Here is a 17,085-nt window from a genome sequence, read left to right on the forward strand (position 1 = left end):
GACAGCATAAAAAACAGGTGGGTACCTTTCTGAAAAAACACAGGTGACTCACATGTGGACAGAGCCTAATGTTCAGGGATCTTCACAGTACAGACTGGAAACGTAAACTGGAGTTCAACTGCTTCGGACTGTGCATGGTTGGATAACTGGGTCAGCCTGAAGGCCTAAGGTGCAACACATATTTTTTTGGTCTGACTTGCAGTGCAGACGTCACCTGATTTGATGTGGTGAACCTGAAAAAGAGAGCTTTCAGAAGTACTTCAGAGAGGCGCTATTGGTAGCCAGGAGTATATGTTTTGATTGGGTAGAAGTTACATGCTTCCACAGAAAAAAGTGCTTCCCGTCCACGCAGCCATGATTATTGTTTATTAATCAGCTCCCTGAACCGGCAGCAGTATGGCTGCCTTAGCTTGAACTTTCAGAGGAACACATGACATTGCAGTGCTGCTAAAGTGTCTTAGATAGCTACATAATTTATAGTGCTTGTTTTCTCAGCCAGCCGCACAGATGAGAGGAGTGGGCAGTCTTGAGTAATGTATTGCAGCCCCAGCACTCTTCTCTTCCATCATTAACTTTAGACTTCAGAGTGCAGTTTTGTGTTTGAGAGCAGTATGGGATGCCCAGGGCCACACTAATCTACATTGATTTGTAGGTCTGTCTAATGTGCAGCAATTGCCTGATCTTAAGGGATGAACGAAAAAGAGCTTTGACAGTACTACTGTTGGAGAAGCTTAGCTTTTCACTGACTTGGTAGCTCTCCTGAGTACAGAAATTGTGTGCTCCCACTTAAAAGATTGCTTGTAGCACACATTTTGGTTAGTGACAAGGCTTCTACTCAATATAGCAGGACTGAGGTGGTTTTGGTGGCAAGCCAATGATCATGGCTATAGACCTGATCTTTTTATTATTGAATGTTATGATAAAGGCACTAGGCCTGACATAGTTATTATGAAAAGCACAAGTTAAAATCAACAGGCAATTAAGTGTGTATTGTTATGACTATATTAAAGCCTACAAATAAGTATTTTGGGCCAATTCCCAAACTTTTGACTTTGGGCATCAACTCTGACACACCCTGAGGGTTTTCACTCTGATGATTCTTGCTAGACCCTGTTGAGAAGGGGTGTATATTGTTTTGCAAGCTGTATTTTCGTACACTTTTTTACTTTTATAAATATTTGCTTGATGGTTGCCAATGTATGTGCTTTTCAATAGCCCTGTGTTGCATATAGTCAAGTCAGTTCAATGCCATGAAGAAAGTTGTCATGAAACATTGGCGTATCATCAACAGCAATAACCGGAGATGGGAAAAACCTTTGTTCTCCTTCAAACGAGCTCAGAGCCTGCGTAACAGCCTAGTACAGACACGCCCCATTACCAAACCTAACACTGCTCAAAGATCCATCACAGAAGCATGGGGTCTTCCCAAGATTACGGGTCATTTTCCTTGCTCGGATTGCAGTATATGCCATCTGACTTCTCACACTACCAGTCTTAATTTGGAAACAGGCAAGGTTTGGACCCAAAATGGCCACACCAACTGCAACACGCCTAATGTCATCTACCTCATCACTTGTCCTTGTGGTCTACGCTATGTAGGGATGACCACCAGGAAAGTGAAACTCCGTATTTGCGAACATCGGAGCAACATTAGGTGCAAAAGAATCACTACTAAACTTAGTGAACATTTCCTGTCTGTTAATCATACCACCAATGACCTGCACTGGACGGTAATTGAAGAAGTCACAACACGCAGAAACACTCAAAAAATCCTTTTCGAGAAGGAACAAAGATGGGTGTACCGTCTGGGTACCAACCTCGTGGGTCTTAATGACAATATACCCTGGGTCAACATACTCTAAGTATGCTCGTACGTTTGCATTTACTTATACGGTACCGCTAGCCAACTGAGAACTTTACACCTACTTGACTGAGTCACTCTGTGTGACTTTACCATAGTTCACCCAGTACATAGTCCTTGTCTGGACCCCCTTGTGCTGTACCCCATTACCCGATCAGCAATGACCGACAATCAGGGGTTCATGACATGCAGCGTCCCCTGCACACTTCGTCTCCCACATTAACATTGGCACTTTCCTTTGAGTGAGCCTGTGAACTTGTGCTTCACAGCAAACCGTCCTCTTATTCTGCATCTAGTGCTCTTTCACCCAGGCACACGTTCCTGACGTGCCGAGCGTGCAATTGTTCACTCGCTAGGTACCGCATAAAGTTTCCATTGACGAGTTGTCAATGAAAACAGCGGACGAGCCTCTCTTCTTCCACGCGTCCTATTGGCTGTGGCTCAACCAATCACTGCACAGCATGTGATGTCTTGACCCATCACTAACGAGCTGTCAATGGTAAAAAGCGGACGAGCCTCTTTGCCTCCACGCGTCCTATTGGCTATGGCTCAACCAATCACCACACAGCATGTGATGAGTTGCCCTATCACCGACGGGCTTCCTTTCCCTCTCTTTGCTTATAGGTACCTCGGCTCAGGTCTCTATTCTCCCTGGACCCGGTGGCTCGAGGCATTGTAGGTTCCTAACGGGTGCCGAGCAGCGAGGGCGTAAGTGTACCTTTGGGCTCCTGTATCCTTATGGTAAGGTTTACAGTACTTTTCGGCTTGTGTTTTTGCTATTTAGCCGCCCGTGGCCGTTCTTTCTTTCTTTTCCCTTCCAGGGTGTGCCATATTTGCTCGCACCTCCACCCCGGGATCCCTGAGGCGACGATCGGTCTTGCCTCACAGTAAGAACCTTTCTACTCCCCTCGGCATTTCTACCTACCAGGAATGCTTCACGGGCCGCGTTCATTTGTTTCCTGGCCCTCGTTAGTTTTAGTCTCTCACGTAGCATCGAGACTCCACGTTCATTCCGTTATACAGCTTTAGTCACGCTATTCAGGCGAAGTCTTGCTTTACTTCCCTGACACCAGTATCTGGCTAATTCTAGGTGCACGGACAGCACGTCTTTTATGCACCTGAGGTACTGATTATTGGCACTGTCCCCATCCATGCACTATGTTTGAGCCTGAAAATTGTGGCGCTTTATAATGTTATGACCACGCACATTTACGATTCTTTTATGTTTTGTCTTGTGTATGTACGTCTCTTTTTTCATTATAGAGTAAACTCGTTTCTCTCCACCATCATATTTCTTGGCGGATTTTTCCTGTGTTTATATATTATTTTTCACACAGCAGCCCACGGGAGGGTGAACCTTAGCGCGTTCACACCACCGGGGCCCCCACACTTCCACTCTGGTCCTGATGAAAGCCTGTAGATCACACATAAAGGCAGAAACATGTTGACCGCCATGGAGTGAACCCGGTCTGTTATTTTTTGACCCTCACTCCTTTTTATTATTTTTTAATTTTCCAATTAGCAAAACTAATAAACTATTTTTTTGACTTAATTGGGAATTTTAAATTCACTGTCACCACACACAATCCCGCTCCGCAGTAACCTGGCGTTGCAGCACACTGGGATGGCATTCGGCCATGCCCGGTGGAGCCCGATGATGAAGCATGTCACCAACCAGGTTGGTGAGTGAGGGCTTTCCATACATAACTTGTATTACCTCCTTAGGTCTGTTTTCCTCCCTGTAATTTATTGGGTAGGTTCTGACTCTGGAGACCGGTGCTTTCTTGGATGGTTAGTGCATTCTTGAGACTACACTGACTTCGTTGGTTCATATACTTTCCCTTGAGGGGACTAGTCGTGTTATTACCCTTCCTCTTTTGTTGTTACTTTATATAACTACAATAAGACAGCATAAAAAACAGGTGGGTACCTTTCTGAAAAAACACAGGTGACTCACATGTGGACAGAGCCTAATGTTCAGGGATCTTCACAGTACAGACTGGAAACGTAAACTGGAGTTCAACTGCTTCGGACTGTGCATGGTTGGAGAACTGGGTCAGCCTGAAGGCCTAAGGTGCAACACATATTTTTTTGGTCTGACTTGCAGTGCAGACGTCACCTGATTTGATGTGGTGAACCTGAAAAAGAGAGCTTTCAGAAGTACTTCAGAGAGGCGCTATTGGTAGCCAGGAGTATATGTTTTGATTGGGTAGAAGTTACATGCTTCCACAGAAAAAAGTGCTTCCCGTCCACGCAGCCATGATTATTGTTTATTAATCAGCTCCCTGAACCGGCAGCAGTATGGCTGCCTTAGCTTGAACTTTCAGAGGAACACATGACATTGCAGTGCTGCTAAAGTGTCTTAGATAGCTACATAATTTATAGTGCTTGTTTTCTCAGCCAGCCGCACAGATGAGAGGAGTGGGCAGTCTTGAGTAATGTATTGCAGCCCCAGCACTCTTCTCTTCCATCATTAACTTTAGACTTCAGAGTGCAGTTTTGTGTTTGAGAGCAGTATGGGATGCCCAGGGCCACACTAATCTACATTGATTTGTAGGTCTGTCTAATGTGCAGCAATTGCCTGATCTTAAGGGATGAACGAAAAAGAGCTTTGACAGTACTACTGTTGGAGAAGCTTAGCTTTTCACTGACTTGGTAGCTCTCCTGAGTACAGAAATTGTGTGCTCCCACTTAAAAGATTGCTTGTAGCACACATTTTGGTTTGTGACAAGGCTTCTACTCAATATAGCAGGACTGAGGTGGTTTTGGTGGCAAGCCAATGATCATGGCTATAGACCTGATCTTTTTATTATTGAATGTTATGATAAAGGCACTAGGCCTGACATAGTTATTATGAAAAGCACAAGTTAAAATCAACAGGCAATTAAGTGTGTATTGTTATGACTATATTAAAGCCTACAAATAAGTATTTTGGGCCAATTCCCAAACTTTTGACTTTGGGCATCAACTCTGACACACCCTGAGGGTTTTCACTCTGATGATTCTTGCTAGACCCTGTTGAGAAGGGGTGTATATTGTTTTGCAAGCTGTATTTTCGTACACTTTTTTACTTTTATAAATATTTGCTTGATGGTTGCCAATGTATGTGCTTTTCAATAGCCCTGTGTTGCATATAGTCAAGTCAGTTCAATGGGAAAAGCAATGTCAGATTTGAACTGTTTATAATGAAACGTATGGCAAAACAAGTAGACTTTATTTATTTATTATGAAAAGTATGAGTTAATGGCAAGAGGCTTTTGAGGGTGGATTATTATTACATTGTGCTAAGGACATTAGCCAGGCTTTTCATACAAAGAATCTCAAAGGTTATCATAGAAGGCAGGTGTTTTGGTGCTGGTTATGCCCTCTGACAAATCATGGGTATAGAAGATTTGTCGTAATCCTTGTTAAACCCACTTAGGAGAGATAATATTTTGCTTTGCCAACTGTAATTTTTATACTATGTAATTTTATGACAGTATGCCTGATGGTTGCCTTGTGGGAAAGCTTAAGTTCAGTCCAGGAAGCCTCACTTAGTTAAGGTGACAGCCCATTGATAACAGCTAGAGGCCTGGTTGGTTCACTAGGGAAACCTATTTCCACTGCCGTAGGTCTGATCTGTTTATTATGAAAAGTAATGATGAACTCAGTAGACCTGACATATTGATTGTGTCAAGTATATGTTAAATCAGTGGGCATTTGGGGGGATTGTTATTTCTCTGTATTAGAGCCAACAAATAAGTATTTTGTTACATGAAATGTCACGGATTACCTTTCAAGGGAAGGAATTTGGTGTTTGTTACCACCTCTGGCAAACCCTAGGGAAGAGGATTTGCACAGTAATAATTTTTGATAGAACCTCTACATAACTGTCTGCTAGGAACTTGTAATTAAAAAAAAATCATTAAAATCATTAAGTACGTACATACGCACCTAAATCAAACAGGTCCTAGAAACAATGACACTTAGTGTCCTGTCAGGGGAAGACAGGGAGACCCTGGACGGGGACTTGACGGTGGCAGAAATAGAGGGGGCACTCCAAGCTCTGGAGTCGGGGAAAGCCCCAGGGCCAAACGGCCTACCACTCGAGCTATTCAAAAATGCAGCCTATAAGATAGCCCCTTAACATGTTCCTTGCCGCCAGAGAGGCAGGAGCCCTCCCAGAAGATCAGCGAACAGTCACAATAGTGGTAATCCCGAAAAAAGGCAAACCGACGACAGGCTGTAACTCATATTGCCCCATTTCACTGCTCAACATGGAACCTAAAGTACTGGCTACGGTCCTGGCGAGCTGACTGTTAAGAGTCATATCGTCAGTGATCCACCCTCACCAATCAGGCTTCATGCCCGTTTGAACCTGTGGCGTCTATACAGGGTCTTGTACCTCACAGCACATCAGGGTACGGAGGACGCAGCTCTTCTTTCTCTAGACACAAAAAATGGTATTCAACATTGTCGAATGGAACTACATATTCGCGGTCTTGCCCCGACTGGGTTTTGGTCCCAACTTTTGCTCCTGGGTCCGCATTCTGAACAACGAACCATGAGCCAGAGTACGAGTAAACGGCTCCATCTCCCAAGCTTTCATGTTGGGCAGGGGCCCAAGACAAGGATGCCCTCTATCGCCTATGATCTTTGCTCTATCACTGGAACCCCTGGCGGCCAGGGTCCGCGGAGACCCCTTGAGTCATGGAATTAGGGTAGGGGAGGACTGGGAGGAAAAAATATCATACGCCGACGACATCCTGCTCTATGTGACAAGGCCACGCTTCTCGTTACCGAGAATCCTCCACATTTTCGACCTCTTCGGGAGCTATGCAGGATATCAAACTAACTGGGAAATGTCCCTGATTTTCCTACTCTCGACGGGGGAGCTGCTCCTGCCTCACAGTTGCCCATCCCCGGTGGAGAGGTAGGGATTTAAAAACCTAGGGGTCCACGTATCCAGAAGTGATAAAGACTTTTTGGAACACAATTTGTTCCCCCAAATAGACCGCTTCCAAGCAGATGTGGCCCACTGGCGCACACTACCCCTATCGCTGATGGAAAGAGCCGCGCTGTTCAAAATGATGACCCTCCTGCGCATGCTCTACATAGTCCAAAATACCCCGTACAAAGTTCCCGACATTTACTTTAATAAAATTAACAGCACTCTGAGGTCATCCTATGGGACAGAGGCGCAGCACAAATCTCCCTAGTGAAACTGCAGCGTGTAGTCTTCGATGGAAGCATAGTGGTCCCGAACCTGAGAGCTGACTTTTGGGCTTTGCAGTTAGTTGTTGTGAGCGACTGGGTGTTTGGAGGGAGTGACGACCCAGCATACCGAGTCGATCATTGGGCCATGGGTGGAGGGGCTACCCGCCACTTCTCTATGGGAGGGCAAAGAAAGTATTGCTCCCGGTCCATACCCAGACAGTATTACATGCCTGGGAGGAGACTAACCGAAACTTGTGGTGGAAAGACAAACTAACGGTGGAAACCCCACTATGGGAGAGTTTGGGAGAAGTGAAGAAACTGTGTAATCACACAAGATTGCACATAATAGGAATAGACATGTTAGGGGATGTCTGGAGAGGGGATGCATTGCTGTTGTTCAAAGCTTTGTAGTCTGAATACGACCTGGGCCAGGGGGAGGTCTTTCGCTACATGCAATTACAGAACACGCTAAAATGCCACATTCCCGAGGGGGAACAACTTCCGGATTACTCCCCTATGGAAGACCGACTACTTTTAGATCCTATGCCCACCAAGGCGGTTTCGTTAATTTACAAAAAGATTATGAACAATACCCCAGATGTCCTTACCCAGCTGAGAGAGACACGGACAATAGACCTGGGTCTCCTGAAAGATGAATGGACCGAGGCTCTGCAATGCCCTAGTGAGATCGTTATACGTGCACGATTTCACCTGATACAACTCTGTGTGTTGCAGAGGTCCAGGTTACACAAATGGGATGCAGCGAGTCGGCTGAGTGTACTAGGGGTTGCGGCAGAGTGGACACTTTTTATCACACACTCTGGGTCTGTCCGGTAATTCAGAGCTTATGGAACAGAGTGGCAGAGGTAATGAAGCAAGTCACAGGACTCACAATCCCACTAGAGGCCAAGTGGCTGTTGTTGGGCATAGTTGTGGAGGAGAAATGGCCCAAAAGTATGCACACCAGCATTAGGGGGGCAAAGCGCAACATGGCAAGATTCTGAGGGGCGTGCAGATCTCCCATGGTGAGAGACTGGGAAGAAGATTTAGACTGGTGTCAGCTAGCAGAGTGCGAAACCTACCGGGCCTGGTGTTGTCGCCGCGAGTTAAAAAAGATTTGGGGACCGTGGATGCAATACAAGGGTGTCAGTGTAGAAGACCGAGAGGGGGGAGGGGGGAGGGGGTATGGGTCAGACTCCCGAGACACACTACGGAACCAACGACATGTTGCTACACCATCCAGTTGATAGGGCTCAGGGACTGGGGACTACTTAACTTCATGCTATCCAGTGACGTACATGCCCCCTGTGCGTGGCCTACAATGTTTTCGTGTTCAATGCTCACTACTTCCTATTTGTTCTCAAATAACTGCTTAATAGAAAGAATAAAACAAAAAAATCATTAAGTAATATGTATATCCAGTATTTATTTAGATGTGTTAACATCCACAATAGACAAAAAGTGTTTTCAAAATATGAAAACTATATCAAAATATGTTGTTTTTGCAGTGATGGTTAGAAAGCACATATTTAATTTAACCCCTTCAGCGCGGCACGGATTACCGCGCTGTGCTGAAGGGTTCGTGCGCGGGCGGGGCCATGACGGAGCGGTTCCGTCATCCGCACAGCGCAACCGATGCGCATGACGGAACCGCTCCGTCATGCGCATCGAAGGGGTTAAAGGAGGAATAATGCAGTGAATGTATGCAGGGTGTCCAATTGGCTTATGTGAAACGGTTTTAAGCATTGAAATTCTGTGTGCTGCGCTCTCACTCTCACATGTCTCATTACCTCTCACACTCACTCTGTCAGGACTCTGTCTGGTTCACAGAACTATTAATGCATTTATACAAATAAGAGTGCTATTTTCAAATGTATTAAACAAATTCCTGGAAACATCTGGGGTTTAATCACCCACTCCTTACTGAAAATATTATGACATTGTAGTGATGGTTAACCCTGCCAGCAGCTCGGTACCTTGTGAAATCTTTAACATTTTGAATCACATCACATTCATTTGTAGCCCTACAATGTAGGGCACCTGAAACATTTTTAGACTTGTTTTTATTGGTATTTTATCAAAACAAAAAGACACACCATATTGCGCAGCTCTCTTCCCTGTGTCCCATTGGCTCGAGTTAAAAGCCAGACTGTGTCCTCCCCAGAAAGTCTGGGTATGCTTTATCCAATGTCTGTCGCTTGTCCCCCAGGCTACCCAAATCTTAGTACATTTCTTGGGGTAGCCACTGCCCTCATATATTGTTTTTTCCGCAAGCATGTGCCAGTCCATATCCTTGCTCCAATTTTCCTATGTAGGAGCTGTGAGAAAGAGCCATCTTTCTTGCATGGTATGGCCCCAATTTTTGCTGAGTTGCTGATGTACTTTGACTGAGTGTGCCCTGGGCTCCTGCAAATCAGGTACCCAGGGTCTGTGTTCCTTCCCTAAAACTGCATGACAACCTAAACCCAATTGGCATCTCTGGCCACATGTCAGCCCCTGGTAAATGGTACCCTAGGTACCCAGGGCCTTGTGACCAGAGAAGGCCCGTAAAGGCTGCAGCACTTATTGTACCACCCTTAGAGGCCCTGTACCCTGACACACACACACTGCCTTTGCAGGCTGAGTGTCTTGGTGCAGATCAAAACAGAGAGACGACATGGCACACATCCCTGTGTGCCATTCCCACAACACACACTGCCCTGGCATACCTCAGTCACCCCTCCAGCTGGGTGCCCTATACCAGTGGTGGGGGTACAGGTGCATGAACCCTGTGCCCCTACAGTACCCAGGTCCATTCCTGGGCACTGTAAGTGAAGTGCTGCCATTAAGAGTATATGGTGCTGGGAGGTAGTCAACACGAACTCCACAGCACCATGATGGCTCCACTGAAGACTGAGAAGTTTGGTATCAAACTTCTCAGCACATTAAACCCACACTGATGCCAGCCGATAACTCACTTTTCTTCCATAGGGTAACATTGACTGGTTTCACTTGGAAATTCTTCTGTCGAGTTTTGAAACTTTAAAATATTCATCTAAAATCAGCCGAATAACGAAAATGAATCTACTCACCTGTTACCAGGAGAGATCCCAGTGCTGGATATTGGTGCCCAGCAATGACCCTGAAAAGTAATTACAACTGTACTTACAGCTAACTTGATTTTCCTCCCATAGGATAACATTTGTGATTCTATGTGAAAAAGTTTTTTAAGTCTTAACTTTTAAAATACAATAATATTCCTTAAAAATCATACCTGTAACCAAAACGTTTTTACTCACCTGTTTCCAGAACCTGTCCCAGGACTGAATCTAGGATCCAGTCCTGTGGTAAGATAAGTAATCCAAAAAGTAACTCATTGCATTTACTTCGAAATTCCCATTGAGCTCAATGTATAATTGTGTTTGAAATTGTGTTGCTCATTGCAACATCTGTAGCTACTGTATTCAAAAGTCTATTGCCTATTGAAAGCATTTATCTAAAGTATCTGGTTCTGAGAAAGTATATTTTGATACCTTTTGTTGGTTCTAAAATAAAACAATCCTATATTTTTATATACAAACCATTGGCCTAGAGTTCAGTTCTTGAGTGTGTGAGATCATTTGCTGACTGAGTGTGTACAACAAATGCTTTACACTGTCCTCTGATACTGCCTTACTGCTCAACCAAGCAACCACTTTAGAGAGTAAGGTTATATCTAACTTTAGCCTCTGCCAAACCTCTGGGGACTGTGGACTCTGTGCACACTGTACCTATTTGGGAACCGTATATACAGAGCCACTTTCTTACAGGAGCGTCCTCAACCCCCATTTTTGAGCGAGGTTGTGTTTTGCTATCACCAGGCCCAATGCAGTCTGGTTTTACTTGTGCGCTAAGGTTGATTCCTTATCCACTGTGTTAAGCAGTGTTTGCTTCGGTGTGCAATCTGTGCAAATCCCCGATGTGTGTGTGATGCAGCCCAGCACCAACTACCAGTTATATTTGTATTACTGGCCATTTCCAGAGGATATGATCGATGGCTCGCACTATTTCGCAAGCATGCAGGCACATCTCGTTAGTTTGATCAGTCATGTTTTGTAGGGTTGATCTGGAATAATGCCCTATGTGATATGCAGAGTTGTACCATGCGGAATCCTGCTCGTATGCCACTACCCTTGGACTTTGTTTTGCCTTCGCCCATTCTCTATCCTCAAACGGGCGCACATTCGTCTCTCAGGCCTCCTTCAGCTTTTGAAGCTGTTCCGGAAAATTGTTCACTATTTCCCTGTACAGGCAAGAGATAGCCCATTAGACAGGTGACTCCGCTATCGCTCCCTCCTCTAGGGGGTTGGCATCTGGGATCTCCGTCCCCAAGGTAATTTGCAATATCAGTGCGTGTCTGACCTGGAGATAGTGGAAGGTTTCACTTTCGGCCAGGTGGTAGTCTCCAGAGGTACTACTGTGCCTCCCTCCTACAGGCCCCTGGTTTTGAAATACCAATCATGTCCCATCGGTGACAGTCCTTTGAGGTTCTCTAGCGCCCTAAGTTGCTGACAGTCCCATAGTGGCAACACCGTGCAGAAAAGGACCCTCTCCCACTGGAACTCACTGCATCAAGAAAGCAGTGTCTAAAAGGCTGTGCGCTCATTCTACCAGGGCCAAAGCTGACACAGGGAATTCCTGTTCTGGATATCTGTCAGGCGGCTGTGTGAGCGTAACTCCACACGTTCACCAAGCACTACTTTCTGTACAGCCAGGTGTGCCCAGAGGGGCATTTTGCCTGCTTGGTCCTGCAGAACTTTTTAGTTTGAGCGAAATTCATGGCTCACCTCCTAATTGGTACTGCTCTGGTCTGTTCAAAAGGTGAAGAATCTGCAGTTAGAACTCTCTATCTGAAGAACAAGTTATTTACCTTCAGTAATGCTCTTTCTGGTAGGGACCCAATCTAACTGCAGATCCCTCACCGACGATCTAATCCCACCCGTTCTGTGAACTTGACTTTAGCCATTAATAAGAACGCAAGTCTAGAAATCTGCACACTGGTCAAAGCCAATTTGCTGTTGTTGCTCTATGTCTGGGGACGCGGACAGCCTTGAAAGCAACTGATGTCCATGAAGCAGTGATGCCTATATGGGTCCCGCATTGTCATTTCCAGAGCGAATAGCATCAGTGCGAAGCTGCATGGTGCCACATATCGGCTCACAGAGGTACTGCTCAAAGGTTTGTGAATCCAGTCTAAAACCTAGGAAATATTCAGAAGGTGAGGAATCTGCGGTTAGATAAAGTTGCTACCAGAAAAGGCATTATTGAAGGTAAGTAACTTGTTTGTTTACAACAGGAATACTCAAAGTATGGCTCGGGGGCCGCTTGTGGTCCTGCTGACCTTTACATGCAGTCCCTGGTCTGCTGTTTTCTTGACTTAGCACTGGCACATCGATGGAGGTGTCTTCAACTTCGACAAGGGATTTTTCGACGCTGACGGAGAGGGTCTCAACATAGACGGAAGTGTCTTCGATATTGACAGAGGAGTCTTTCATGTCGATAACTGCTTCGGCGGTGACGGTCATGGTTCTCACCACTTTGACTGGCATCTCAGCTTCAAGTGCTGTTTTGATGGAGAACCTATCGATGGCGAACAAGTGGGCAGATTGCCCGTTATACTCCTTGACGTCGATCGGGAACAACGCCTCTCCCTATGATGACTTCTTTCCATGGATCTGCCTTTTGGGGAGGCCTTAGAGCAGGAGCAGGGCACTCTGGTGAAAGAATGACCTTCCACATGGCCTCTTGAAGATGCAATGGCTTTCTCCCGCTGCTTTCTTTAAAGTCCATGACGTCTGATCTTCTCTCAGTCCTTTAACGTCCTTCTGGAGAATTTCTGGCAGTGTCTGCATGACTCAGGTGATTATCTTTGGGAAGACAGTGAATACCCTATGTGGATCTGTTTGTGCCTTTTTCTTTCCTCGAGAAGGAAAGTTCACAAAAAGTGAAGGCATTCTGATAGGAAAATAAACCCTTTGCTGTTAGAAAAAGGTATAAGACTACTCTAAATCAATAATACTTTTAGTGAAAGCCTTAAAATAAGGTTTTGGTTAGATTTCCACTGGCTATAGCCAAGAAAGGCACAGCTCAGTGCTCCAGTGTCCTATTTCCAGAAGTCGGACCAGGGTTTGTTGTAAGGTTCTTAAAGGCACAGTGGCAGTTTTGTTAGCTGTGCTTTTTCTTGCAGCCTATTGGCTAATTCTGTCCTCCTTTCCTTTTCATTTTTCCTCTTAAAAAAGGTTTGTGAAATGTTTTCTACAGTCACTAACCTTTTTAAAGTGACATAATAATTATTGGCCTCGATTTTAAAATACAATTAAATGTGGCTGCCGTATAGGCTGTAAATATTTATTAATACAAGTGTAAATCATTTTTATTATATGTATAGTTTTTAAAAGTGCTCCAGGGATCCTGCATGTGGGCGGGACTGTTCAGTGCTTATGACCTTGATGAGTTTTCTCCTGGTAGAGAACTAGGATTACAGGTAAACAACTTTTCCATACTCTTCAAAATTCATAAAAGTGTATGTTATTAACACGCGGAGGCATTTCATTTGGGTGCATCCGATTATATCACTACATTGACAGTATTTATTAAAAGTGATAGTCCTCAAACATGAGCTTAGAAACATTCATGCCTTCCCCGCCCTGACAACAATGCTATTAATTAACCAAGAGGAAAGTTAGTTGTTATGTGTACCCGTTATGTGGCTTAGGTAATTATTATATATGGAACAACATGATAGTTCAATAAATCAAACACAAGAGGTTTTGTACATTGCACATCATTAATCAATGTATTTCAAGGTGCTCTCATATATGATAATGACCAAAAAGGACCCTCCACTGAAATAAAACAATTTGCCTAAGATCACAAAATCCTACAAAATTCTTCCCACTCTATTAAACCTTGATCTTTCCAATCTACCAACATCGCATTGTATTTAGAATATGATGCTAGTACTTCTGATTTGGTACTTATTGTATAACAAGACGGGACATTAAGTTGTCGTAAGCCCTCAGTAAGATAATCTTCCTTGGCCCAAATAACATAATTTACGACTTGTATGTCCTTTCTCACTTTCAATGATATTTTGTATGTAAACAGTAAGATGGTGGCATTAACTATACCGTGAAAAAGCCGAAAGGTGAAACGCGTTGGTAGAGAGCAACCTTGCCAATAAACGAATCGAGCAGCCCGGAGTGTCCTGGAGTTTTCTTGCAAAATTGGTGCGCTATATGAGAAGGTTTCCGAAACCCATCCAGGACCACCGTGGTTGAAGTTCCAGACGGTTTTGTGAGAGAGAGAGAGAGAATTATATATATATATATATATATATATATATATATATATATATATATATAAACGCAGAATTGCGACAGTGGTGTGATTCCTGAAAGTGTGCGGCTCCCCATTTGGACAATTCTGCGTTTTTATATATATATATATATCTATCTATCATTTGGGTCAGCTCTGTTCTGCCATTGGTCTGTCTGAGTGTCATTTACTCTCTGCTTCCCTCCATAAGAGCGTACTGCATGAGGTAACGGTTCAGTCCACATCAATCATGGGCTGTCTTGCACTGTGAATGCCGACTTTTCTGATTACATACGTACCTCCAATTGAAAATGAGTGCGCTTCAGTGTCGAGGCTGGCTAGCCAGTCCTTTAGATTTCTCCTTTTGAAGTTCCCCTTTATTTCTTTAAATCTCCTCTTTTTAATTTGATGTTTTTAACAGGATACTGCAGCTCTCCAGGCAGTGCTAAGGAGTACCTTGCTTGCCGCTCATTTCTGCAGGTCGCCGCATCCCACGTGGCAATTCCTCTCAACCAGGAGACTATTATGGAATGCTGTTGTCCGTAGTGTATCATCGGTTTACTGTTCCAAAATAGGCAAAACGTTTGTTCTAAATGCAACGCCCATGCTGAAACATTAAAACAACAATAGACTATTTAATACTTCGGAGACAGACACCTACTTGTATGTTAGGTTTGGTTATTGCAAGTGTATGCCCACTGTGTTTTTATACGGTTCCATGTTTATTTGTTCTGCTTGTGTTCTTTTAATTTATCTTGCATATGTTGTTAAGATTCTGTATGTTTTATTGCAGTATTTTTAGAGGGTAAATATAAAAATAAGTCAGTAGATGGATGAATGGATGCATAAGTGCAAAGATGAGTGACGGAGTGTGATGAATTAACTGCCTAAACCCATAAATGAAACAAAAGGCACTTTCATTCATAAGCCAGTCCTATTGGCAACGCCAATGCTTGTCTATGAAGTGTGGATGAAGACTGTATCTATCTAGACATTTGTCTTTCCCTTTTAAATGGATTATAGTTCAATCTAGTTTAAAGTACTGCAGGGTTCTTTTGTACGCTATTTAAAATGTCCTTTTCTCATATCTGTAATGTTTGACAGAACGAAAAGAAAATGCCTAACAAGTTAGACAGGCATAGTTTATAGTTTTTAAGTTTTAGAATTGTTTTTCCAACAGAGATTTCTATTGAAAAATATTCTGAAATTCCACAAGATGGTGAACACATTTAGTGTTCGTAACCTCAGCAAAAAGTCCTAGGACGAAGAACCAAGTTTGCCAGTAAGTAAGTGTTCTTCTTTCACACCCTACAAAGTGGTCTAATTGTTATCTACTTAGATTGTGGCATCCCGTTTCCCAACTGGGACCCGATTATGAGTGCCCTATAGCTGTATACTGTAATCAGCCACCCAAACTTACGAACACGGGCAGGATGAGGGGGCAGTGTTGCAAGGTATTACTTGTGGGTTTCTGAGAGTCCAGTGAGAAATCAGAAATGACCCAGGGATTCGCTAATTCTAGTCTTGATTCGTCTGGTTATTTGGATTGTAACCCCCTTCCCTTATTTCACCGAGAGACTCCACTTCTTTTTAGCAGTAATCCCTAATTAAAATGCACCAGTTCCACAGTATGCCCCTAGGGCTCATCATTTCAATGAGCCAATAGCTCACATTACTGACCCTACAGAAATTAATCGGACATTTGTATCAAGGCACTTGTTATTAAGCACCAAGAAACTCTGACTAGTTTCAAGAAGCATTCCTGCAATGAACCTAAACAGTGCACACACAGCTCTTCTCTGTCATTGTGGTGTTTCAGTGAATGTGTGTCTGTGTATCAGTGGGTCAGCTGTCAGAGTGTTTCTGAGGCCTGGTGTGGGACTTAATACTATACTATCTCTGCAGATCCTACCAGAGTATCCTGCGGGACCTGGGTCTTGGTCTCTCCTTCCCAGAGGGCAGCTCTCCCCATGTTTTAGTGGACAAAGTCCCACTCTGCTTTGTTGAACGAGAAGCTAATGAAGTTCGACGAGGCAGGCCGCCAGTGACTAAAGCTATTGTGGAGGTGAGCACAAACTGAATACAAGTGGGACATACTCTGGATTATGGAGATAATTTACTTAAAACATACATTTACAACTAGCAAATGGCTACCAGAAAGATATTTCTTGAAGTGCTGTGCATACGTACACACGGAATCAACAGATTTACATTTAGTAATCCAACATATTTCTTCACAGATATTATACATAGATAATTGTAGAATGGTGCCCTGTTTCGGCTATAGGTTATCTGCAGCTGCAAGGCCCAATTTACTATTAGCTTGCGTTGGCACTGGCACTGGCAGTGTCAATTGGACCATGCCCCTCAGAGAAGTCCTAGGCAGCAATGTCTGTCCTGCTGCTCTCTGCCTGCAGCTACTAGGGCACCCTAGAGGGCCACCGGTGCCCAGACCCCTGTGCATAGGGAAAGTAGAGGAGCTGACTTGTGCTTGTGTGTATCCTGGATCTAGGTTTTGGCACAATCCCTGCAAGCCCTGCCTCTCCAGCGGCATTGCCCCCAGAATCCCGAACAACACTGAGGGACGGTAAAATGAGCACCTTCCGCTTCTATGCCAGCTCCTGTACTCATCCATCTGCTGGAACCCTCTTGAATGCTGGATTATGACAGATTATAGCGGCACTGGGCGGAAG

At 44.2% G+C, this 17,085-nt stretch overlaps 1 protein-coding gene across 4 annotated transcripts in view; it reads left to right on the plus strand.

Annotated features, from left to right (window-relative positions):
- MLH3 (mutL homolog 3) overlaps positions 1 to 17,085 on the plus strand; it is a 280,665-nt gene that overhangs the window by 211,400 nt on the left and 52,180 nt on the right. For 2 of the 4 annotated variants that reach the window (XM_085626733.1, XM_085626732.1), the window contains exon 9: positions 16,298 to 16,457. The exons of 1 other annotated variant lie outside the window; for it this stretch is intronic. In XM_085626733.1, coding sequence (XP_085482859.1) covers positions 16,298 to 16,457 — 160 coding nt within the window. Of the gene's footprint in view, positions 1 to 15,572; positions 15,675 to 16,297; positions 16,458 to 17,085 lie in introns of those variants that run through there. One more of the 4 variants, XM_085626735.1, reaches the window with a different exon arrangement.

This window comes from Triturus cristatus, chromosome 9 (assembly GCF_964204655.1).
Source record: "Triturus cristatus chromosome 9, aTriCri1.1, whole genome shotgun sequence".
NCBI classification, from domain to species: domain Eukaryota; kingdom Metazoa; phylum Chordata; class Amphibia; order Caudata; family Salamandridae; genus Triturus; species Triturus cristatus.